Genomic DNA, 25,128 nt, shown 5'->3' on the forward strand with positions numbered 1-25,128 from the left:
TACTTATTTACTTCTGGTTTAACTGGCGGCAGCCCAGGAGATAAACCATCCTGATTCAATGCATTTAATGCTGCTGCTGGTAGCAGCATTTCTCTTTTCCAAATGGCGCCACGTGTTTCCTCCGTCTGGAATAGACGAAATATGACTAGGGCCGCCCTGAAAAATTCAGGTCCGAACCCATCTCGAATTGTAGCTTCCTAAGATTTCGCATAACAAAAGATCGTCCTGTTGCTTTCCCGGTGTCTTAGCCGATCTACTTCTGTTCAAGTCTATGGTTCAGCGTGCTATATTTCCGTTGCTACGGTAATGGAAAAAAGGATCGCCCTTTTCGGAAAAGAAAATATCACAAAAGGGCAACAACGAAGCAAGTTGGGGTAGAACAGATATGAAACCAAACACAAGGTAAACATGCGACAAACTTCACTTATTCATTATTTAAATAGAGGAAGAAGTTTAAGTTGGTAAACTGGGGAAAGCAGAAGGAAATCACAGCCAGTGCTGTCGTTCACAATTATGAATATCGCATACAATCTCAAGCTTCGACTTGAAATAATCACGCACAATCGAAGACGCCACAATAAATATTTGCTGGCGTTCTACTGCCTCAAGCTTTGTAAAATATACTGCGCATACAGGTCCCTGCAATCAAATCAAGAAATACGTGTTAATGCAAGTTATGAAGCATTTTCGTACTGAACAAACACAAAATAAGTCTATTTTTTGTAACAAAAGTAAATGTTTAGTGTCAAACTGAGCTTACATGGAGTATTGAATGGCCTCTCGAGCAGTGTTCGCAGGCAAGAATGCATCAACAGCAACCTCTTTGTTCTCATTTTTCTTGTCTAAAAGATATTGTTAAGGAAGCTAACAAATAGATATACCTGTAATCATCGCAAATATACTATAGCATGTAAAAAGAAAACAATAGATGAATTATGCAGGATACAATCTTCAAAGAAGCGCTTGATCTCTTGCAGGCGGTGAGGAGACAGCTCACTGATGTCACTGTAGTTACGGTATTCAGGATCATCGGCACAGACTGCTATTATCTTGTCATCCTTTTCACCCTGACAACACCCGACCGTTATCCTTGGTTAGATAAAGGTTGAAGCATAGTTCTTTTTTTCCCTTTTACCACAAAGAGAACGTAACATGAAATACCTGGTCAATCATGGGCATCAGGCCAATTGCTCTTGCTCGGAGGAAGGAACCAGGAATAACAGGCTCCTGTAGGAGACAAGAGTTACACAATCATCACAAGATCATGACACTGCTTATATCATATCATGGAATTCAATTACGAATAACTGGAGTTGATGCAACTAAAGACCAGCTGGTAGCATTCTGAGAATGTGACTGCCAGAGGACCAACAAATTTGTCATCCTTACACAGAAACCAGGACCTAGTAATTCAACGAGCGAATACTCTACATTCTTTCCAAATGTCCAAACATGACACACAGCAAGTGGAAAAAGGAAACTAACTGACCTGCATCAGGACCAAAACATCCATTGGGTCATTGTCTTCACAAAGAGTCCTCGGAATGAAACCATAATTGTGAGGGTATACAACTGATGAGTACAGGACTCTATCAACCTGCCAATTATAGCACAATAAACAAAATACAACATGATGTCAGAAAAAAAACTAGCAAAATAAAGTCTAACAACTCATGAGTGCAGAACTCAATCAGCCTAACAAATTATATAGCACAGTAACAGAAGTAAATTATGATGGTGGATGCTTATCGTTCCTCACACAAGTACAGTAAATAGATGTAAATTAAGCCACGCTGCTCTTGACATAGAAAGTGATGATCAAGATCCAAGCAACCTTGAGAACAGAAGATATACCTTAATCAGACCAGTTTTCTTGTCAAGCTCATATTTAACTTTGCTTCCCTTCGTGATCTCAACAACCTGCATGGTGATGAATATAAACCATTGGAATGCAGTCACTGTCTGGAACCAACTAGCATTGCTAAACATCCTAATCAAAACAACTCGATGCACTTGCTTGTTACCGAAAGCAAATTATTGTCAGTAGAATAATGTACCATCAAGTTGTAAAAGAATCAAATGGTTAAAAATGCAAATTTTGCAATGAAAACCCTCAAATAGGATATTTGCAATATTAAAGCCACCTCTCCTCCATCTTGAAGGCTAGAAATCCTATATTAAACCATCAATCAGAAAAAAGAAGGGGACAAATTCCTCAGGTGAGCATGGGCCAAGCTAATGATGATGATTTACTGGAATCACACTTCTAGCTCCAATCCATCTGAAAGAAAATCGAAAACTTCTAGAAGGATACAGCTCCTACATCAGCATATAAATACATCTGGAACAAAATTTAATCAAGCCAAGCTGCAAGATGCTCGGTAATTGATATGCAGCTTGCCATGAATTGATCCAGCTTTGTGCGCTTTTAGGGTTGGGGGAGTAAGATAGCTTTAAATTTGGGCAATCCTACAATCTACTCATCCCATTCTCTAACCTCCTTCAATGATGGATCCATTAATGGTGGACTCTTTTTAGGAATCACGTTGTTTGTTTGGTGGGTAGATTTTCTTTGTGCCCATCATAATATTGCTTCCAAATAACTGATGGGTGGATGAATTACTGAACTGATACAAATCAAGAAATCATCAGAGACTTTTGCCGGTTCCTACAGTGGCAGTATTACCGTTTCTAATTTAGATATAGTCCAAACCACCTTTTACGTGACATAATTAATTATACTAACTGTTCAGCGTTAATGGCAAAATCATGCATCGCATTCTTCTAGTTAAGCAAAAATTTATTTGGTACTGCTTTGGTGAACCCAGTTTAAATAAAGGAATAAACTCAGTTTGAATAAAGGCAGTATTACGGTTACTAATCTAGATAGAGTGCAACCCACCTTTTATGCAACAGAATTAATTATACTAACTGTTGAATGCTAACGGCACAATCGTGTGACGCCTTCTGCTAGTTAAGCAAAAAATTATTTGGCAACTGGTTTGGTAAGCTTGGTTTGAATAAAGGAGTACACTGTTGCATCCATAGTATGGTTCCCACCCATCTCAGTCTGATTTGAGATACCATAACAAGATGATCTGATGAAGACAGTGAGATTAAGTGGCCAAAAGCACTACGAAATTCCCCATTATAGCTACACCAACCCCCTCTCCACTCCCCCTCAGAGGTCCCAAAAAATTCAAAACTGAACAGCATCAAATAACTATCTTCTCCAACATTAATAACGTGAAGATGGTACTTACGACATTGAACACAGCAGGAGCCCCAGGACCTGTGCAACCAAATTCATTTAGCATATGGTTACTTGATAAAGGTAACAGGAAAGCTGGAAATGGATAGTTCAGTTCCGCACCGATCTCAAGATCATGCCACGGATGAGCAGCTACGGATCTCCTCGACAAAGAAGAAAGGATCCTTTCATTGAGCTTAGGGGCCCTCTTCGGCTGCTCAGCAGCAGCACTCTGATCCTCTTCACTCATCCTCCTGTCAAAAGGAACTACAAATCAAAACATCTATCCAGCACAAGATCCAATTTTTTTTCACTGAAAAGCACAAAGCGGCAATTTTCCTAAACCTTTTCCACTGTTGCAAACAAGAATCAAACAAATCAAACACCAGAAATCCCTACAATGCTGCAACTGGAACCAAAATCCCGTCACCAGGCACCACCGAATCACAGGTTAGATGCATGAGCCCCCTACAAGATTCTACGCAGACAAAAATCTGCCATTGCTCGATCACGAAGTAACGCAAAGCAAGAAATTGGATCAGGTGGAGTATCGGAGCCCGATGTGCCCCACCGCACTCTGGATTAGAGAGGGAGATAGGGAGGGAGGCTACTGCGGGGGGCTGATGGGAGAGGACGCGGCACGCTGGAGTCGGACGGTCGCGGGCGGCGCTGATCTCGTGGGTAAGGAGACTCTCAAACTAAACCATCCAGTGAATCACACATCTAATTCACGGTTACCCACAGCAGTAAGAAAGTCGTGGACAAATGTTCCTTCCCCGGCGCAACCGCCCCACCCTCCCCCCCCCCCCCCCCCCCAAGACTCACCTCGAATCTGAACATTCCAGATGCGATTTTTGCAGAGTTTCTATTTCAATGCAAGAAATATGAACACACAGCACAGCTCTTGATCCGATTGATCCAAGGTTCGTACAAACACCACAGCTCAAGGTACGCAGATCAACCGCACCATCACAACCACCATGAAGCCGATTAGCGATGAAATCAGGACAAATTACCACGGGTATCACCTTGCGGCGCGGACAGACTAGGCCGGGTGGATAACAGCCACTAGGAACGAATAACAATACGCTAAGATTTAGCTGAATCGATCGAAAAAAGTTGGGATCGGAGAAGGGGTCACCTCAGCTGGTCACCTGACCTGCGTTTGGCGACGACGATGGAGCGGGGTGCAGCACGAGCGGAGCCGGAGGTGCAAGGAAAGGGACAGATCGAGCAGCTCAACTGGTGGCTCTGCTCGATTCTCTCTCCGATCCCTCCACTTGTTGCCTTACTAACAAATCAGCCCCTGCCTGCTTAGGCTAATCACGCTTAGGGGTTGTTTGGATGCTAACTATTTTTGGAGTTTCCGTAGGGTTCTTCCATGAAAACCATGGTATGCAAAACGTTGAGGTGTTTGAATTAAAAAAAATGTAGTTTTATAAACGACCTCTTAGACTCTCCTGATTTTTTTTCTTCTCGTTTTTTCACCCTTCTCCTATGTTGAAAGAAAATGTGTCTTCCTTGCCAATTTCTTCCTCCTACCTTTGATTGTTGCGCGGTGAGCGTAAGACCATCTTTAATGGTTTCTTTTCGTAAAGAAATTCCCGTTCTTTTTAGTACTCTAACAGCTTTCCTTCATGAAGGGATTCTCTTTTTCATTCCCTTCATCTCGGGATTCTCCCTCCTTTTTCTTTACGAATCTCTTCGAAAGGAAGATTTTGGAAATGAGAAAAAATAAAGGGCATGAAAACGGGGAGAGGAATCAGGAAGAGAAAGAAATAAAAGGAATATAGTTGGAGATGGTCTAAAGGGCACCATCTGTCATAAGAGCACCATGAAATACGAAAGAATATGAGGATTGATTAATGTTATGTATATTGCATAGAGTACAGACGGCTTAGATATCAAGTAATCTGAAGATAAGATAGAAACTAATCATATCCTATCATAACAACTGGATCCTTGTATATTTTCTACCATGTACTCTAACATCCCCGCAATCGCAGGAGGAGCGTCACAAACGATGAGACTGGAGAGGAAGACGAATGGCATCCCCCGCAAGTGAAACAACACAATACAGATATTGTGACTAGAGAAACCGATGAGTTGCTCATATAGATGGTAGCCCTTTGTGCTGATGTCGAGGTAGCTGAGAGCGAGGCAAGTAGCTATGGTCATGGATGTCGTGCGTGAGGTAGCCGTGGTCGACGTAGCCATAGTCGGAGTTGTTGTGGTTGAAGGAGCCGCACAAGAAGCCACGGGCGTAAGAAGGCCTGAGGGAAGAAGACGGTTGCGCCATAGTGACAGACGCAGGGAGGCTCGAGGGAAGAGGACTATGACACCGACAAGGAAATCATAGAAGAGGAGGTCGATGCCAAAGTTGATATAGTCGAGGACGAGGCATGTACCGGGTTTGCCAGGCCCGAGAACGCGTCGGAGGCGAAGACATGCACTAGTGTTGCCAGTACCGGGTATGCGAAGGTAGGGAGCCCAGCCATACGCTAGTGTCTGAGGGACCATCAGAGAAGACCTCAACGGTCATGGTGCATAGAGCAATGAAGAGGAGAAGGTCCCAATGCAGCTCGCAAATGCCGGAGTAGACGAAGAGGTAGAGGAGGAGACTGCGACATTGGCGACGAGGTTGTGCTAGATGAAGACGGTAGAGGTGGAACCAGCGGCCTGGAGCAACGACAATGGAATTCGAGAGTGTGGCGGCGGTACTCGAAGAAGCCAGCGAAGAACACCCGAACAGCGTGACGAAGACCAAGTGGGCCGACGACTGAGGTGATGACGCGCTGAGAGAGGCGATGTCGGTCGGTCGAAGTGTCGTGGAGTGGGGGATGGCAATGAAGGGTAGCGACGGGATCCTCCGTTTGATCGAACCATGCCAGGGAGGGCATGGTGACGCTGTGGAGGCACAGCCACAGGTGGTAGCACTACGCCCTGAAGGTGACATAGCGACAGCCCTGGTGCTTAGTAAGACACACGTACTTGTGGATGATGTGGAAGGGAGCTACAGCCGATTAGCCGGAATGAATTGCACGCAATCAGTTGATTAGATCGAGGGTGCGCTAAGGTAGGTCGAGGCGTAGGCATCCTGAGTGGAGGTGACGATGATGAACTGGCAGCGATGATGTACTGGCGACGATGCGATGTGGAGACGAGTGACGCGATCTATGTGCATGCGCGTGGACGTGGTAGTCGTCCAACGTGGTGTCGAAGTGGAGACGTGTGGGAGGCAGAGATCGAAGTGGAGACGTGATGCCTTGCTCCTAATCTTATGTATAATTTTGTTCTTGTAGGGAGAATAAATATAGCATCTACGAACGAGCACAGAGCTTGACGGCAAGGCATAATGATGTGGCCGAGTTCATCCGGATTCGATTTTTGGTGTCACATATCTTCTATTTAACCTTCAATGTAGACCCCAGGTAAGGGACCTTATATAAAAAATAATAATAAAAAATATAGCATCTTGAACTAATGATCAAACCGGTTTCTTCGTATCCATGATGAAAGAGTATACGGATGCGGCAAAATTTTGTTGGTTTTTACGTGATTTAGCTGGGGACGGACATGATTACCACGATTTAGCTAGGGACAGACATGATTACCACAAGTTAACTTATCCAGTTTTGCCTTTCTGGGACGAGACGAGTTCCTGCTTCCACTATATGGTTCCTTTTCTTGTAGTGTTGATTTATGAAATATTGTTTTTCTATAGTTGTTAGGAAATATTCTTTTGGGTAGTTACGAAATATTGTGTCTCACCGAATTTGATATAAAGGCATGCCATCTAGTTTGAATTTAATTAATAATGGCTAGTTGGCACAACTACTATTCTTTTTTAATCAAAATATTGTATCAAATACCACAAGTGCCAAACCGGTTATGGTTTTGGCTAAAATTGCAAAAAAAAAAAAAAGTAATTTCCATGTACTATGGTATTTATTACCTGCAACTCAAAAAACTGTGGTTTTCAAATATTACGGTTTCTAAAAACTGTAACATCCAAACAAACCCTTTTTTTATTTATTATTTGCGGTGCATATCTGGTGTTCCTGTTTACTGGTGACCGGAGAGTGAGGGGTGATAGAATATTCCGATGTCGCTCCCTCCTATGTTAGAAGTTTTATTTTTTAATTCATTTTAATTTAAATTTTTATTATTAACCAGTCCTAAACTATATTTTTAACAAGTAACCCCTTTGGTCACGCCGGTCTGTGTGGTATGATACGGACACACTATCACGCCATATGCAATAGTGTAACGGCGTGCGAGCACACCGGAGAGGTTTGCCATAGAGGATGTAAGTGATAGACTTGTCACGCCACTCCGAGTACGTGACATCATTATATTGTCGTGCCATTAGGGTTGATGCAACAACTTTTTCATCTCGCGGTGCACAGCAAATATTTAGAAAATCATGATTTTTTCATACGAATGGATGGAGATGAATCTTAGATGAAAACTGTAGCTTTTGAGTTTCGACAAGATCTATACTTTGTAATTGCGAGTTTTTTTATTTGAAGTCTTTAAGGTATCTACATAATTAGTTAAGCTTCATACAGAATATTGGGCACTTGGCAGTGGCGGGGTGACAAGAACATTATTTAGGACCATTCTACGAATTATTGAGAATGAATCGTCCATTGTAAAATCACAAAAATTGTACCATAGCTTCGTGCTACTCCATGCTATTTTTCATAATTTTTGGATATTTTTTTTGGAAGTGATATCAACTACTAGAAAAATTAGAGAATTAGTCAAACCATTTAGAAACATGTTTTTTTGCATCTACTTGCACAAGTTTCTATGAGTGCATGGCACATGATGTAATCACCATTTTTGTCATTTGTTACTCGTATTCCTTACTATTGTTGGTAAAAATTATTCATAATTAATAGCTGCAAAAATCATATTTTTGCAAATATGCAAATAGGTGCAAAAAAAAAATCATATCTTTTAGATTGCATGCGTAATTCTAAGCCAAGCACGGTCCCAAGTAAGTCCCACCTCCGTTTCGCGCGTTCTGCATGCGAACATACATGCATACAAATATACAGTAGCTTAGGTATCGTGCATCAGAGAGCTGATTCAGATCTACCACTGCACGCAATGAGATTGTGTGTGTTGTGTGTGTGTCGTTCATTTCGTTCCCTTTGACATTGTGTGTGTCATTCCTTTCGTTCCCTTTGATATTACGTGAGTGAATGTATACTACACGATCGATCGGCAGGGGACGGAGGCTGCTGGAGTTTTTCGCCGGAGTTGCAGGGGATTCGATTGGATTCAGGCTAACTCTGCTCTTTGTGCTGGACGGTGAGAATCCCTGCTCTCTTTTTATGCCTAGTTTCACAGCCAACCAGTAGATAAGCCATCCCGATTCAGTACATTCAATGCAATTAATCCCTGCTGTTCTTTTCCTTCACAACAAAAAATCCCTAATATTTTTTTCATCTCCAAACGGTGCCACGTGTTCCTCTGACTAGAAATCAGGGCCGGGCCGCAGATAAAATTTTGCCCCGAGCCCATCTCAAATTACAGGTCCCACTACGTACGTATTATCTCTCAAAAACAAAAAATGTTAATCTAGGAAGGTGTCACAAACCTCAGTGGATCAAGCACTTGATCAACACTCTCACACAACACCCAATTTCACAAGCTCAGAGATAGGATTAGGCAATCAATTCGAGAACACAGTGCGGGATACAGCTTCAGAGAGAAGTAACAGCAATTCTAGACCGAGTAGGAGAGGGAGGAGACTGGGAAGAAGAGTAGCAGAGAGGAGGAACTCAGGACGAAGAAAGCTGGTAGAGCCGAGGTAAAGAAGAAGCTGCCGTTCTGTTGTTTGTTCCATCCCTCTCCCTGGTGAAGCCGTCCCCTTTGTATTAGCCCCTCCTGCCGCACAGGCCACGACCAGCCCAGCTCCGCTACACGGCCCACGTACATGACACAAGGCAAAATCGTTCCACCTATATACGTATTCTCTCAAAAATGGAAAAGCTATTTATGTATTTAATCTAGGAGGGAAACATCATAAGCCATAAATCCCTATAAGGTTACAACTAGTACCAAAATCCCATGACAAGCCACCAAATCACATGCTAGATCCATCAGTCCACTACAAGATCTACGCAGGCAAAAATCTGGCAGATGCAACGCAAAGGTACGCTGCTCCCGTGGGGAAGGAGACTCTCAAATCATCCAGTGAATCACACATGTCATTTACGGCCACCCGCAGCACAACTGCACAAGAAAGTGGTGGAGAAATGCTTCCATTCCCGGCGCAAGCGTCCCCCAGACCCACCTCGACCCAAGGTCGCCACTGCCGCAACCCGCCGCCCCCGGCGACCCGGAGCTCGGAATGCTCGCTGCGGAGTCCGGCGAGTGGCGAAGGGGGTGGATCGGAGAGAAACTGCTGAATGCCTATCGATTTGCTTGAAGTGGCTTCTCTGTATCTCTATCAATCTATATATGCTATTGGCAACTGAGGAACATACAGCGCCGTTGTTGATACGATTGATCCAAGGTTCCTACAAACACCATAGCTCACGCCTACGCAGATGAATCGCAGCAAGAGATCGAATGGGTACAGGCGATTAAACGAGGAGCAATTACCACGCGTATCACCTAGCGGCGCGGACAGGCCAGATGGATTACAGCCGGTACGAGTAGGATCGAGCAATAGCACGCTAAAGATATGGATGAATCGATCGGGAAAAGTTGGGATGGTGACCTCACCTGAGCTGCGTTCGGAGACGGTGCAGGCAGCAGCACTGGTGGAAAGAAGAGTAAAAATTAGTAAATCTTTTCATTTACCCTCGTCAGCTTGTTACGACGTCAGCTCCAGTTTATTAACAAATCAGTCCTTTTTTGTAGGTTAATCAAGCTTAGCTAGTGTCGAGACCAAAATCGTGCCCTCAAATCCTGGCCGGGCCCCCACCAACGCAACGCCTCGCTCGATACTTGCATTAACCGCAAGCAGGGCCGAACCGAAGAGAAGAGTGGCAGATGACAGACAGCTTCAGCGACAGGACAGAATTACGGAGGTGCCGTTGAAAAGATTATAGTACACGGGCATAGCATGCGTGGCAGCGTAGATGCTGACGATGAGAGAGAGGGCAGAGGAGGCGTGGTGTCTGACTAGAAAGGGACAAACCAGGCATGGCACGGAAGAGAGAGAAAGAGAAAGAGATGCTTCACACCACTTGCACTGCGCTGCTGGTGCTGGCCCTGTCTCCGATCGTACGAGTATTTCTTTTTGCACAGTAAATCAGATAGATGAATAGATATTTTAATAATTTTTTTATAAAATTAATGATTTTCTTCAGTTCAATTACCTGAGGCACTTAAAAAAGAATCATAATAAAGTACCACATAAATACGTAGCAGAAAAACTACATATATCTGGAAAATTCGTAGACTCCGAAGATAGGATCGAAGAGTCCAGAGATTTCAGAAAGATAAAAAATCAAACTTGAAGATTCAACAAAAGATGAGTTTTATAGTTAGAATCGAACACTAGATTCTACAGCAAACCAATCTATGACTCTTCCCTATATAAAAATTAAATCGTGAGAAAAGATCACTCAAGTATCAAAAGATGAACATCGGATAAAGAAGATCTTCAAGATAATGATTTAAAGGCAAGAGAATTTAAAACCATATCACATATGCATGTTTATGTGAATTTTATATTTTTAGCATCAAGAAAAATAGCCTCTCAAGTTATTAAAATTTCAGCTAAAAAGAAAAACAAAAAATAATATTGAAAAGGAGAAACTTGTACATAAGACAAGAAAACCAATATAGAAAAACTAAAATAAGGGGAATTCAAGTATATGTAATAAAATAAACTTCATTACTCAAAGAGATCAGTCCTATTTTACGTGGATTACAAAGATTTTTCTCTCAAAACTCTCACATATTACATAGGCTAAGCACAAATTCTCCTCTCTTGTAAAACTCAAGCACAAAGCTCTCATATGGGTGGCATAAGAAGCTCAAATGGATGGTTCAACCTCTCCCATAGCTCCGCCCCTCTATTTATAAGCCTAGAAAATTTGATCCAAAATTTTCTATTTTTTCCCAAAATACCCCTCTATTATAGTATACTCATACCTACCACTGAGGGCATTTTAGTTTATTTTCTTCTCTATTCATCGAACGGCCTCAGCGCCTTCACGACTTGGCTTCGCCTCGATGCAAGCTTTACGATGGTGTCACATACTTCTCTAGTCCTCACACGATTTTGAGACCAACTCGTGAAACCCTAGTATGCTTCTCAAAGCGTGACTAGTCGTCACTTGCTTTCACCTTAAGCAAGCGCTCTGATGATGACGCGTATTCTCCATCTTATGATCTTGATCGCCAGCAAGTCTCTCATGCTCTTGATCCCTCGGACCGTCTTATCACTTGCACCATCATCTCCATCGCTTGACTTTGTCAACACATCATCTTCATCCTCCTTTTCATGCTTTACTTGACCTTCATATATATAGCTAAGATCACCCTTGACTCTGTCCGGCTCTTCTTAATCGTCCGGCACCAAACACCCATTTAGCCCCGATCACCTACCATCGACCGTCAAGTTGCATCCATCTGCTGCACACCATGAAACAAGCAAACATATTTCTCCATACTCCAAAATATTTCCAGGTTAGCACAAAATCAAAAACTTCAACTCAGAGCATATTTTGCAAAAAAAATGTGAACACCAGATGTTCCAGTGTGTTCTGCTCCTGAAAACCGGACCATCCGGTGAGTGTAATAGTATCTGTTCTAGAAATTTTTTGCTCTCTGTAAGAAAAGGTCCGGCGGAAGCTTTCGGTGATCTTATCTCCATCACTGAATAATTCGACATATGCCAATCCATCGAACCACCCTTCTATAACCTCTCTGCAACAAAAAGTCCGGCGCATTCTCCGGTGTTCACAAAGTTAGCACTAGACCATCCGGCGTACATATTCAAACTTGACGCCAAAATACTCTGGTGCTCTCTAATTCCATTGTCAGATCATCCGGAGTTTGCTTTTATTTCTGCTTCAGTACTGAAAATACTGTGGTGCTTACTTCATCGCAACACCGAACTATCCAGTGTGGTCAAAAACCCACACACCGGATGTTCCGATGAGGCATAATTTTCTGGACTCTAAAACAATCTGCTCCAATTCAAACTTTGGTTAGCCATAAACAAGATCACACACAAATAAGCTCATGCCAACCAAAATCATTTCAAATCCAACATTGTCAATAACTCATCATATGCAAATCAAGACACATTTCAATTTGATTTCTCAATCCCCCCTTGATGAGTGCATTGACAACCCTCAAAACACAAAGATTTAGATTTGACAAATTGAAGCACGTCCAAGTGAGCAAAACTCGAGAAAAAGCAAGAAACATGTCACTTGGTATAAGAAAAATTACAAAAGGCTGAAGAGAGACAAAGACAAGCCACAAACCTTAAAAGAGCAAGAAAAACTCAAGGACTTAAAAACAAATGCTCCCCCTTGTTGAATGCATATTTTTTATTTTTCTTTGAGATTTGTTGCAAATATTCTCATTTCTCTTCTTTTGAAGCAAATTTATGCATATTCTCATATTTGTGCATATTCTCTCCCCCTTTGGCAATACAAACATTAAGGAGAAAATATTATGAACATGCAACCCTAAATAAGCTTTTACAAGTATACCACAAAGCATTTGTGAGAGTTAGAAATGTCAAAGAGCTCCAAAAGATAGAACGTAGAGCACACAATCGCATAGAGGCTAAAAAGAGATAGTGACACAAGATCATGAAGCTTGACAAGCTAAACCCGAAGAATTAGTTGACGCATTTAATTTCACATAGCCAAATTATTTTCAAAGTGACCACCGCATAAGTATCCACTCGTACCAAGACAATACAAGAATTAAGAACTAGCCAATTTCAACCTTAAACTAGGTAAATAAGTGTTCATGGTAGTAGGTTTTGCAAATGCTCACATATGAAATCAAGACTTAGATTGATCAAGTGATTAAGAAGATTTAAACAGTTAGACACATTTCTTTTAATTTCATTTGATCCTCAAGTTGTCTCTTATCTAAGTAAAGTGTTGCGCGACTAGGTACGACAAACACATTAAAGTTTCAAGACAACCGTATTAGATCATATTTTAGCACAAGTGACTAGATTTTTCATGATTATTCGATTTGCTCAAGTTATCAAGATGGTCACAAGATCAAGTTAAGTAGTGCCTTTGCGACACAAAGAACATATGTTTCTCCAAGATTCTATCATTAGCTAAACATTTAACAAAGACAAAAAAATATAGTGCAATGTTCCTCAATCCACTGTCTTGAACCAAGAAAACCTAGAGCAAGATATTAATCAAACTAGCCTTAACATAAGCATTGACTAAACGTAAGGAATTACGAATATGGTTACTAAGAACATAGCATTACATAGCCTACATGATTCATAAAATTATCAAATTTCATCTGAATTAAACAAGCTTGCTTGAAATGTATCATATCAAAGTATCAAGAGTCTAAGATTAAAATATTGCTCCACATAACTACTCAACTTAGTCCAAATTCAAGTCTAGCAATCGAAAACACTAAAGACATACAAGTCAAAGCTCAACTACTATGATGATCTTACATAATGAAATATAATGCAAATGCAATAAAAATAAGATAGAGTATATACAAATGACAATTCCTCCTCATATAATGTCATAGGGATGGCACACACCAAGCTCTCCTATCAAATTAGCAAATCTTGTAGCATCTAGAGACTTGATGAATATATCGACTAGCTAGTGTTGGGTATCTATGTAGCTCAACTCATTGTCTCGCTTTTTATTGTAATCTCTTAGAAAGTGGAATCTCATATTTATGTGTTTGGTTCTAGAGTGTTGTACTAAATTGTTGGCTAAGCTTATGGCACTGATGTTATCACACAAAAATGACACACTCTTCAAATTTAACCTAAAATCTCTCAAAGTAGCAACCATCCATAAAATCTATGAGCAACAGCTAGTAGTAGCTACATATTCAGCTTCAGCAGTAGAGTGTTTGCAAGAAAACCAACACGCAAGAGAAATACCCAAGAAGTGACAAGTAACAGAGGTACTTTTCCTATCAATTTTACAACCAGCAAAATCCGAATCAGAAAAACCTCGAAAAGAAAGCAAAGAGGAAGTAGAAAACCAAGTCCATACTCGAAAGTGTGCTTATGGTACCTCAGAATGCGTTTCACCACTTGACGGTGAGACGTCCTCACTAAACACTGGAAGCGAGCGCACAAGTAAACGACGAAGTGAATGTCGTATCTTGTTGTTGTCAAGTACATGAGAGAGCCAACATGCTCCTATACTCCTGCTATTTCACCCCATAGGCATCTTCATCTAGATAAAGCACGGTTGAGGTAGCCATCGGTGTTGTTAAGGGCTTCGCATAACTCATGTCGAACTTCCTCAATAAAATTCTTAGTGCACTTCATCTAGTGGACAAATGTACCTTACTTGCTGACCCCATCACATACCGATGCTCTAGTAAGAAAGATCTAAGCCTATCATACAAAGCTCTAGGTGCCTGCTTAAGCCCATATAAAGCTTTTTCTAAGCTTGTAAACTCTATGTGAGTATTAGGGTGCTCAAAACCTAGGGTTTGCTTAATATAGGCCTCTTTTTGAATGAAACAATCTACAAAAGCACTCTTGACATCTATTTGATACAACTTAAAACCCTTGGATGCCATGAATACAAGAAGAATTTGAATGACTTCTAGCCTAGCTACGGGTGCAAAGATCTCTCCAAAGTCTATCCCCTTAACCTGAGTGAAACCCCAAACCACTAGTCTAGCCTTGTTTCTTATTACAGATCTATCATCCCTCTATTTATTTTTGAAAACCCATTTGGTTCCTATGGTATGAACATGAGGAGGTGGTTCTACAAGGATCCAAACTTGATTTCTGTTGAAATTTTCAAGCTCTTCATGTATAGCATTAACCCAACTCGAATCAGATAAATCATGTCTAACATCATGGGACTCAAAAGAAGCAATGAATACAGAATGAGTAAAATGAGCATGAGAAGCAAATTTAGACCTCGTTACCCTTTCATTGATGTCATCGATCATCGTATGTGGATGATGTCTGTCGGAGGGTGAACTCCTCAAACGGGAATCCGGAGGGACCCCCTTTGAGATTCGGTGGGGGGGATGATTCTGAACCCGCTTCGTAGGTAAAATAAATGGGAGTAAATAAGATGCGGGTGGAGGTGGAATGATTGGATGCAGGAAGAAGTAAATGCTCAGGGGATTTTTAGACAGGTTCGGGCCGCACTGAGCGTAACACCCTACTCCTGTGTGTATGCTATAAATACTCTGAGAATGTCTCTCTGAGGATCTGTTGGGTTACAAGAATATTTGTCTAAGTCTAGAGCTTCGTGCTCCTTGCTCTTCGAGACTCGTTGATGTGTTCCGTGCTTCGGTGTTCGTCAAGGCTCCTAGACTTGTCCTCTGATGCGCTCAATCTTTTTCCGGGGAGCCCGCCCTGCCTTATGTACCCATCGGGGCGGTAACGTGTCCAGAAAGGATGGCGCGAGTTCCAAGGTGCCATAAATGGAAAGCAACCATCATGGGCTGCTGCGCGAGGTGACGGGGAGGGTTGAAAACGCACCCCCGTTTGGTCTTGTTCGTCATCATGCCGCTTTTCAACGGACGCTGCGGGGAGGGCTCACCGGGCAGCCACCGAGCAGCCCTGTGTGCCCGCCCGGTCAAAGCAAGCCTGACACAGCAGGGCAGCAGGCGGTGTGCCTCGAGCTCTGTGATGTTATCCCAAGGCGCGCCGGATGACGCGTGATGGGATCCGTGCATTAAATGTCCCCACGCCTCCCAGCCAGGCCGTGGCAGGGACTGACAGCAGGCGTGAGGGGAGTGGTTGGAAGTGACAGACCACGTGCCCTCTTAAATGCAGCATCGGATCTCTCACCAGTTGACACGTCACCGCTGAGCCCTTGTGGGGACCACCGACGAAGGACTTCTCAGGCCCTCGGGGAACTGTGAGTGCTCGGGGGCTACTGCTCACAGCTCCGAGTACTCTCTCCCAGATATGCCCTCTCTTGGTCCTTGGGGAACCGAGTGCTCGGGGGCCACTGTTCACGGCCCCGAGCACTCTCTCCCGAAAGTGACTGTTCGGGTCCTCGGAGAACCGAGTGCTTGGGGGCCACTATTCACGGCCCCGAGTACTCTCTCCCGGAACTGACTGTTCGGATCCTCGGGGAACCGAGTGCTCGGGGGCCACTGTTCACAGCCCCGAGCACTCTCTCCCGGAACTTGACTTTTCTTGAGTCCTCGGGGGACTCGAGTGGTCGGGGGCCACTGTTTGTAGCCCCGAGCACCCTCTTCCCGGTACTTGGTCTTCTCGGTTCATCGGGGAACTCGGGTACTCGGGGACCACTGTTCATGGCCCCGAGCATCCTCTTCCGGAACTTGGTTTTCTCGAACCTCGGGGAGATATCCCCCGAGGGAGGGTGCCACGTGGCACTCTGCTGTTCTGGCCTCGGGACTCGGGGACCCCTGGTTCCCATGTCATTGACAGTGTCACCGCTGAATGTGTTGAGGAGGCTCACACTATGAGTGTACCTCCCCCTCAAACACTACTGGTGCAGATTCAAGAGCAGCTGAAGTGGAAGTAGAGGCTGCAAGGAAGTAGCGGATCATTCTCGCCATCATAAAGAGCTAGAAGGTCACCATCTACAAAGATGCTCTCGCATATCTCCTGATCACTTGCACACTCAAGGACAGAACTAGCACAGAGGTTGACTCATCAAAAGTCACATCACAGGATTCTATGATGGTGTTAGTGTCAAGATTGTAAACCATGTAAACATGACTATGAAGAGACTACCTAAAAAATACCATCGGAAGAACGCGACTTGAACTTGTCAATAATTGCCACGCTTTAGGATGAAGCACCGACACCCAAAAACTTCTTGTGCTTGTTGTAGTCATGGTCACTGTCCTCCTTCTTATTGAGCTTGGGGCAATCCGTCTTGAAGTGGGTAGTGTCAGCACACTCAAAGCAGGCACGAGAACACCTCCTCCTCCTGTCTCGACGATTGTTATAGAAGCAGATGAAATTCTTCACAATCAGCACAAGGTCATCATCATCCAGCGTGTCCACCTGCTCCTCTGTGACAGAAACCAAGAAAGACAAAGCAAATCCACTCGATAAAGTGTTAGCACAAGAAAAGCCACCTGCAGACTGATTGCCATCACCAAGTTCTCCTATGGTTTTCAGGCCAAACCACGAAACCCTAGTATGCTTATCAAGGCGTGACTAGCCGTCACTTGCTTCCACCTGAAGCAAGCGCCCTGATGATGACGCATGTCCTCTGTCTTGCGATCTTAACAGTCAGCAAGTCTCTCTCGCTCTCGATCCCTTGGGCCGCTTTGTCACTTGCACCGATATCCTCTTTGCTTGACTTTGTCAACACGACGTCTTCATCCTCCTTTTCATGCTTTGCTTGACCTTCATGTGTACAACTAGGATCGCCCTTAACTTCACTTGGCTCTCCTTGATCGTCTGGTACCAAGCACTCGCTTAGCCCCGATCGCCCGTGTAAACTATCAAGTTGTATCCGTCACTTGTACACTATGAAATAATCAAACACATTTTTTCACACTCCAAAACATCTCCAAGTTAACACAAAATCAAAAACTTCAACTCAGAGCACATTTTGCATAAAACGTGAATACATGATGTTACAGTGTGTTCTGCTCTGAAAATTGGACCATTCGGTGAGTATAGCACTATGTGTTCCAAGAAAATTTTGTTCTCTACAAGAAAAGATTCAGTGGAAGCATCCGGTGATATCATGTCCATCACCGGATAATCCGACATATGCCAATCCACCGAACTATCCTTCTGCAACCTCTCTGCAACAAAAGGTCTGACGCATTCTTCAGTGTTCACAAACTCAACACCGTACTATCCGGCGTACATACTTAAACTTAGCATCAAAAATCTTCTCTTTGCAGAAAATACTCCGGCGCTCTCTAAATCTATCACTGGACCATCCGGTGTTTACTTCTATTTCTGTTTCAGCACTAAAAATGCTTCGGTGCTTACTTCACCGTAACACTGGACTATCCGGTGTGGTAATAAACCTACACACCGAATGTTTCTGTGAGACATAATTTACTGGACTCTGAAATAGTCTGCTCCGATTCAAACTTTAATTAGCCATAAATAGGATCACACATAAATAAGCTCATGCTAACTAAAATTATTTCAAATCTAACATTATCAATAACTCATCACATATAAAATAAGACATATTTTACCTTGGTTTCTCGTAACGATGAATGTTGATTCTAAAAACGATTCAACATACTGTAATGTTACAGCAAGTAAAGCCGATCAAGATGACAAAGAGAGAGGTTAGGATTAAGATGGCTAAAATCCAAAATTAGATAATATACACTATCGTATTTATCGTAATAGATAATATATCATCGTATTTATAACTTTAGCATCGTATTCATCACCTCATTTATCGAAAACTGACTTTCGGTACATCGTACGTCAAAAAACACGGGCTCAACCATATTCGGCATACTATGTGTCAAATATGACACTTTTACCCATATTCAACATCAAAAAATACACCTTATATACCAAAAATCAGGTATATTCGGCACACGAGGTATTGAATATCGTACTATAACCCATATTCGGCATCTCATATATTGAAAATAAGGTGTATTCGACATATAAGATGTCGAATATGGCCTGCACATGAGGTTCTTAATATAAAATGATAGCATCAAAGTACCCGTAGCCGGTACAATCCATATTCGACATACGAGTTGCCGAATATGACATTATAGTCCATATTTAACACCTCATATACCGAATACATCTGATTTTCGGTATATGAGGTGCCGAATATGTCATATTTAGCACATGATGTGTCGAATAAATAAGGTGTTGAATATGGATGCTAAAATTATAAGTACGATGATATATTATATATGCTATCTAATTTTAAATTTTGACGCGTTAAGAAAGAGGTGTATTTTTCGGTCGCTCGTCGTCAGGAGGGCCGGAATGCACCCCAGCACTAGCTAGCTTAGCTAAGCTAGTATGTCGTGTGAGGTGTCCAGTCCAGGCTCCAGAAGTCCATTACCTTTTTCTCTATCTCGCCGGCCGGCCCGGCCCCTTCCTTCCTGCAGCTAAAACCAGTCCCTTCCCTTCACCGGCAGGCAAATCTGCATTCTAGCGCGAGAGGCCGGATCGATGGATCTGCATTACGGCGCCCGGGTGGGGAACGCGGTGGCTGTCGGCGAGGCGGCCTACATTGCCGGCGCCGGGGCCGGGGCGGGAATGGTGGACGTCGTGACGCGCGAGGCGGCGGCGCAGGCGCTGGGCACCGTGGTGCAGCTCCACTTCGACAAGACGGTGGAGAAGAAGCGCGCCGCCGACGCGCAGAAGCAGGAGCTCTGGCGCCTCTTCCTCGCCTTCTTCCTCTTCCTCGCCCTCGTCCTCTCCGCCGTCGCGGGCTCCCCTCCGGCCCGCCTCCAGTGCCGCCACCTCTGGGCGCCCGCGGGGCTCCTCTCCCTCGCGCACCTCGCCTTCTACGCTGCCGTCGCGCACCACCTCCGCTGCCTCAACGGGTTCCGCTACCAGCGCCGCTGCCACAAGCTCACGCTGGCGCTGGCCGCCGACAGGCTGCGGATGCTCAAGTCCGGGGGAGACGTGGTGGCCGCCGCCGACGTGGAGGTGTCGTACCAGGAGCCGCCCGAGAGCTACCTCGCCAAGTTCAAGCGTAGCTGGGCCATCCACTTCGCCTTCCTCATCACCACCTTCGCATTCTCCGTCGCCGCGGCAGTCGCGATCCTCTGCTTCTAGATAGCTGCCACTACTGTTCCGATTCCGATTAGTTGTGTTTAATTTAATTTACCTGCCATCAGCTCGGATCTCTAGGACATGAGATTGAGGTATTGCTAATGATGTACAAGGAGATGGACTAGAGGCTAATTAGGCTTGTTACTTGTGTTTCAGAATCTTCTTAATTACGTACTAGATGCTGTAGCCCTTCTGTCAGTGAGAACGAGAGGTCGATTTGTGCTGTAGCATCTCTTCCCTTCCTATTTGCTTGCTGTACTGGTATAATATAATCACCCGTACTTTGTACTTTGGAGTAAAGCTGTGACAAAATCTTGGTGTCAATCATGGCGCAACATCACATCAAATTTCAGGGAAAACACACAGATAAACTACACCCATCCGATTTAGAGGTTCGCCTCATTGTGTCAAACAAGTTCCTTTTATTCCCCCTTTCAGAATTTGATAAAATCAAATGCTACATTTGATGCTAGTATACAAGTTACAACACAGCATCCTTCCATGTCGAAAAATGGCTCAAATGAAATCTGAAATAAAAGAACCTTCCACCAACGCATCGATCAAAGCTTTCAACTCCTGAGCCTTGCGAAACTGATACTAGATGATACAAGTGACAGCCTCCAGTGACTGCAGAGCCACGATACTAAGCAGCCTTGAGGACACTGCAGAGTGAGTTATATGCATTCACGCATAGCTTAAACTTTTCCTCGGCCACGGCCTGCGCACATAAGTAAAACATGCAGTATATATCCTTTTATTAGCATCTGTGACTTTGCATATTCATTTGCCAACGGAAAACGAACTGACAGAATCACTGCATCAAGTTCTGCCGTATGCTGCTGTTTAATCCCAAGAACTGAACTAGACACCCACCTGTGAAGAGCCCGGGTGCCTGTCAGGGTGCCACCGTAGAGCAGATGCCCGAAAACTGCACCATACAGGTAATTCAGGCGAGTGGGGCAGAAATTATGCATCCATACAAAATTTGAGAAACCACAAGAAGAAGACAACTTACGCGGTTTTAACATCATCTAGAGTTAGTGGACCACATGATTGTAATCCAAGGATGACCCTGTGGGCATGTGAACCAACGCTGGTTTTTTCGTTGGTGTCATCCTTGCTTTCATCTTCGCTGTCGCTTGGAATTTTTTCTCTGCGTGATTCACCGCTCCATCTAAATCTGAACGATTTGTCTCTGAGGCGAAAACTTTCCCATGATATATGTGACCAAGTAAAATCATGACGCGCACCAAAGATGGCTTCAAAGATATCGTCAGGGTGCACATAATGGTCCTCATGGAAGAAATTGCAGAACCTGGCCTTGTCCTTTTTACCTGCAAAAGGGAAATGCTTGTCTAAGTGCCATCTTTTACAATGTGGTAACTAAGTGAAGTGATTTAGATGGCCAAAGGTACAATCCAAGGTATATAATCAATAACTCATGGAAGCTCAACATGTCATTGCTACTAAACAGCATCATAAGTTGCCAGATTAACACAGACAATAGAATGTACTAGCATATGACCAGTTATAGCAGCAGTTTTAGGCAGTATATCCCCTCAGCATTCCCATGCTAGCAGATCATACACCAATACGCACATAAATGCAGAAAAAAAGATGTAGAGGCCACCCAGATTCATTAGTGCGCTACACGTTACAACAACAACAAAGCCTTTGTCCCAAGCAAGTTGGGGTAGGCTACATGTTACTACATAATAATTCAAAAATGCTCAAAAACCACACGAATAGCTCCAAGGAAGCAAAGCATCAGAAGTAAAATGCATACTCTGTGCTAGAGCTTAGAGAAACATACTCTTTCTGTGATTGTGTACTCCTTGTCGAAACTTCCATGAACAGTGAGTATGATGTCCTTTATTAAAGGTTTTGAATCGTGGAATTTGATGAGAATTAGCAAAGTTGCCTGTACTTCCATCCTGGAGGGAACACAGGTATATTACGTGTTTCAGATGTTATAAAGGATGGCAGATATTTTCTTTTTTGCCAACTCATATCCTTACATACACACACACTATTGCCTTCTTTGAAGAGTGAAAACAGATAATTTATCCCAGGAAAAGGAAGGAAAAAAAAAAAAACAGTTCGAATGATAACCAAAGTAGAAAACTTCACCTGCAAATGAGGCGAGGGCTTTCCAAAAAGAAGATAATCTTTTAGGGCCTTCTTTGCTTCTGCCCGGTTTTGGCGAACAACATACCTCTCATAATTCTGTTGACAAGTTATTGGTCAGAAGAATCACCTCACTGCAGGCATAAGATCGTGAAAAATGGAAGTTTCTTGCATAGGTTAGCAGCACTCAGAACCACAACCAATGCCATACATGTAACTAAAACTTTGGCATAAGATAACAATGGATATCATGGATGAGATAAACAATAAGCTGGTTGAGCAAGTATTGCACTACAAGACAACTATACCTGCAGTTTTGTTTTAGCCAATGATAAAAAATTATTTGGCTACTAAACAAGCAATAGTGAAACAAATGCACAGCTAACACTGTGAAGATCAATACTCTAGGTTGACTCAATATGTTTTAAGAAGGAATATCAGATCGTGGCATCCAACTGTAAGACATCATTTCTAGAAACTAGAGACCACAACGACTTCCCATTTCCCATATAGATAGAAACTGGTGTTTAAGTTTACATCCAAACACATTACACAACCAAAAAACACATAGAAAGAGACTATACTCTAAAGCTGCTGCATACCAAAACACGTGGTATCATATAATCCTATATAATATATATCCCACAATATTTGAGGTAACAATAAATATAACTAAATGCTCTAATTAAATGTATGGACGTGGAAGAATCCTAGGGGAAAAGGTCTAGTTGATTGAATACATCTTAGTCCCATCCCTTACAGTGCACTATCTTATCATAATCGAGCACTGTTACTGTGAATGCTAGTTCTTTTCTTGCATCAGACAACAAGGTAAATTGCTATTCTGTGGTTTGAGAATTCTACATTGATCAGGGTTCAGAGCTGATAAATCTTAATAGAGGGAGGCATCGAAGCATACCTTGGATGCCTTCCGTGATCCTTTTTCATTCTGAGTAGTGTTTCAGCAACAGAAAACTTATGTTAGCATGTAAACTATACAATGTGAACGAAAATGGGGGGAGAAAAATGAAGTTAGTAAATGATACACATCATCCTATCAAGACAAATAGAGGAAAGTAGCTATAGCCAAATAGCATATGAAGGAATGTCTCATATGTGAAATAAGTGTCAAATGAGATGGTAACCGAAATCCAGATGTAACAAGTCGAATGGCTGAGGGCAAGCCAGAAATGTACGTGTAAATGATGGAGGTTCATGGTTCATGCTTAGTATAACACATGAAGCATAATCAATAGTGACGTGTCTGGTTCGGAATTGGAGTTTTGGCATTTGAAATGTTCTGTTATGTTTTTAAGCATCGTGTGCAGTAGGCATATGCTTGGTTTCCGAATAAATTTTTTTGTCTTGCGGAACAGGCATGTACGTAAGCAACAGTTGTGTGTACCAAACTTGAACAAGTAGTGCATTTGTGCACATTTGGCACATTGATCTTTGAACAAACCCAATTTATAAACAATCAAGTATGCTCCTACCCCAGCATTGTATGGCATATAGTTATCCTTGCCTAACAAAATCAAGATTCTCAAACAGAGAGGAATAGAGAGAAGGAAGAAAGGGCGGACCTTGCAAGTATCCCACTTGGTCTTCCACTTTGCGAGCGAAATGGGCGTGGAGTGGAAGGACGACGCGGCGAGGCGCGTGGGGTCGCCGAGGTGGTTCCTTACAACTGGCAGGCTCTTCATCCATGGGGCGGCGGCCTGCATAGTCTAGTCTGTCCCTCACCTTATGCCCGGTGGCCGAGCGAGTCTTGCTCACCTCACCTTATGCCTTGCGCACAAGCAACCGGAGGCTTTCTCTTCTCGCCGCCTATCCCTGGGATCGCGGCCTCCGTTGAAATTTTTAGGCATCGCGGATCGCGCGAGTCCGCATCTTTCCTCGCTCGCCTTCTCCGCTTTGTCCTCCCTCTCGCCGGCCGCCGGTCTTTGGTCGATCCGTACCTCCTCTCCCAGCCTTGTTTGGATTGGATGGCGCACGGGAACGGGGAGGGGAGGGGAGGGGAATCGATCCAACCGGACCGGACCGAACCGAATGGGTAGGTTGGTTGGATTAGGTTAGGCCCATGTTTTTTTTTCCCTTTTTTGAGACGGGTTAGGCCCATGTTCTAGGCGAATATGGTCCACGTGCAAGGGTTGGGAAGGCCCGTCTGTAAACCTTATTCTTATCCCGTGTAAGTGTGTGTTTGATAGGGTTTTAGATTCTTTTCTAGACATTTTAGTTCTAATTTTTATTGAAAATGTTTCTCTGATGAGTTAGAATCATTTTATGTAATTATTTAGCTAGTCAAATAGATGCTGATTATCGAGAGATAATGATATTTGTAATTAAGAAGGAAGTGATTCAGAACCGTGACAATCTATATTTTACTTATTTCTCCCTCACAGTGTAAAATAGAGAAATATTTCTCTTGTTTTAAATTGGAATCACTTGCCAAAAGAAATATTTCTTATTACCAAACACACGCTGAGCCTACACTGTCGGGGGCCTCTTTATTCTAGATTGATAGTACAACTGAGGGAGAGGTCGCCTTATTCATTTTTGTTTCCTTATGCATGAAGGGTCCATTTCTTTCCATTGCGACGTTGTCCGCCACTTTTGAGAAGGAATCAAAAGGTGCCTAACAACAATGCAATGCGTTCATCCGCCAAACATTTTGTTTCCAACCTCGAAATGGTCCCTTTTTTCAGACTGGCTGACACGTGCAATAGAAGAGTCTCTGAGCATCCAACGCATGTACAATGGCCCCTTTTTTCTCGTCTCCAGAGTGCAGCGTGTGTTTTCGGAAATTTGGCGGCCGGGAGAAAAGAAGATGTGGATGCGATGACAAAAG

The 25,128-nt window shown here is 43.2% G+C and overlaps 3 protein-coding genes across 7 annotated transcripts; 1 reads left to right on the forward strand and 2 right to left on the reverse strand.

Moving 5' to 3' along the window:
* Positions 1-409: 409 nt before the first annotated feature.
* Positions 410-4,572, reverse strand: LOC133925315 (soluble inorganic pyrophosphatase). 5 transcript variants are annotated; one of them, XM_062371241.1, is made up of 9 exons: positions 4,410-4,572; positions 3,374-3,504; positions 3,264-3,292; positions 1,855-1,920; positions 1,490-1,597; positions 1,162-1,227; positions 947-1,067; positions 761-842; positions 410-639 (listed from the first exon to the last, which is right to left on the reverse strand). In XM_062371241.1, exons 2-9 carry the CDS (start codon positions 3,498-3,500, stop codon positions 597-599), a joined length of 642 nt encoding a protein of 213 aa, XP_062227225.1. In that variant the 5' UTR covers positions 3,501-3,504; positions 4,410-4,572; the 3' UTR covers positions 410-596. The 5 variants fall into 5 exon arrangements, with proteins under 5 accessions (XP_062227225.1, XP_062227223.1, XP_062227227.1 ...); XM_062371239.1 differs by having other exon boundaries at positions 4,392-4,554; XM_062371243.1 differs by having other exon boundaries at positions 4,405-4,548.
* A 14,782-nt stretch (positions 4,573-19,354) lies between these two features.
* On the forward strand, positions 19,355-20,441 carry LOC133925317 (uncharacterized). Its single transcript, XM_062371246.1, has one exon. It carries the CDS (start codon positions 19,545-19,547, stop codon positions 20,154-20,156), a length of 612 nt encoding a protein of 203 aa, XP_062227230.1. The 5' UTR covers positions 19,355-19,544; the 3' UTR covers positions 20,157-20,441.
* A 114-nt stretch (positions 20,442-20,555) lies between these two features.
* On the reverse strand, positions 20,556-24,288 carry LOC133925316 (uncharacterized). Its single transcript, XM_062371245.1, has 7 exons — positions 23,864-24,288; positions 23,200-23,229; positions 22,284-22,379; positions 21,967-22,087; positions 21,169-21,487; positions 21,027-21,081; positions 20,556-20,871 (listed from the first exon to the last, which is right to left on the reverse strand). Exons 1-7 carry the CDS (start codon positions 24,002-24,004, stop codon positions 20,797-20,799), a joined length of 837 nt encoding a protein of 278 aa, XP_062227229.1. The 5' UTR covers positions 24,005-24,288; the 3' UTR covers positions 20,556-20,796.
* Between the last annotated feature and the right edge of the window lie 840 nt (positions 24,289-25,128).

The sequence above is a fragment of the Phragmites australis genome, chromosome 7, assembly GCF_958298935.1.
Source record: "Phragmites australis chromosome 7, lpPhrAust1.1, whole genome shotgun sequence".
Classification (NCBI taxonomy): Eukaryota; Viridiplantae; Streptophyta; class Magnoliopsida; order Poales; family Poaceae; genus Phragmites; species Phragmites australis.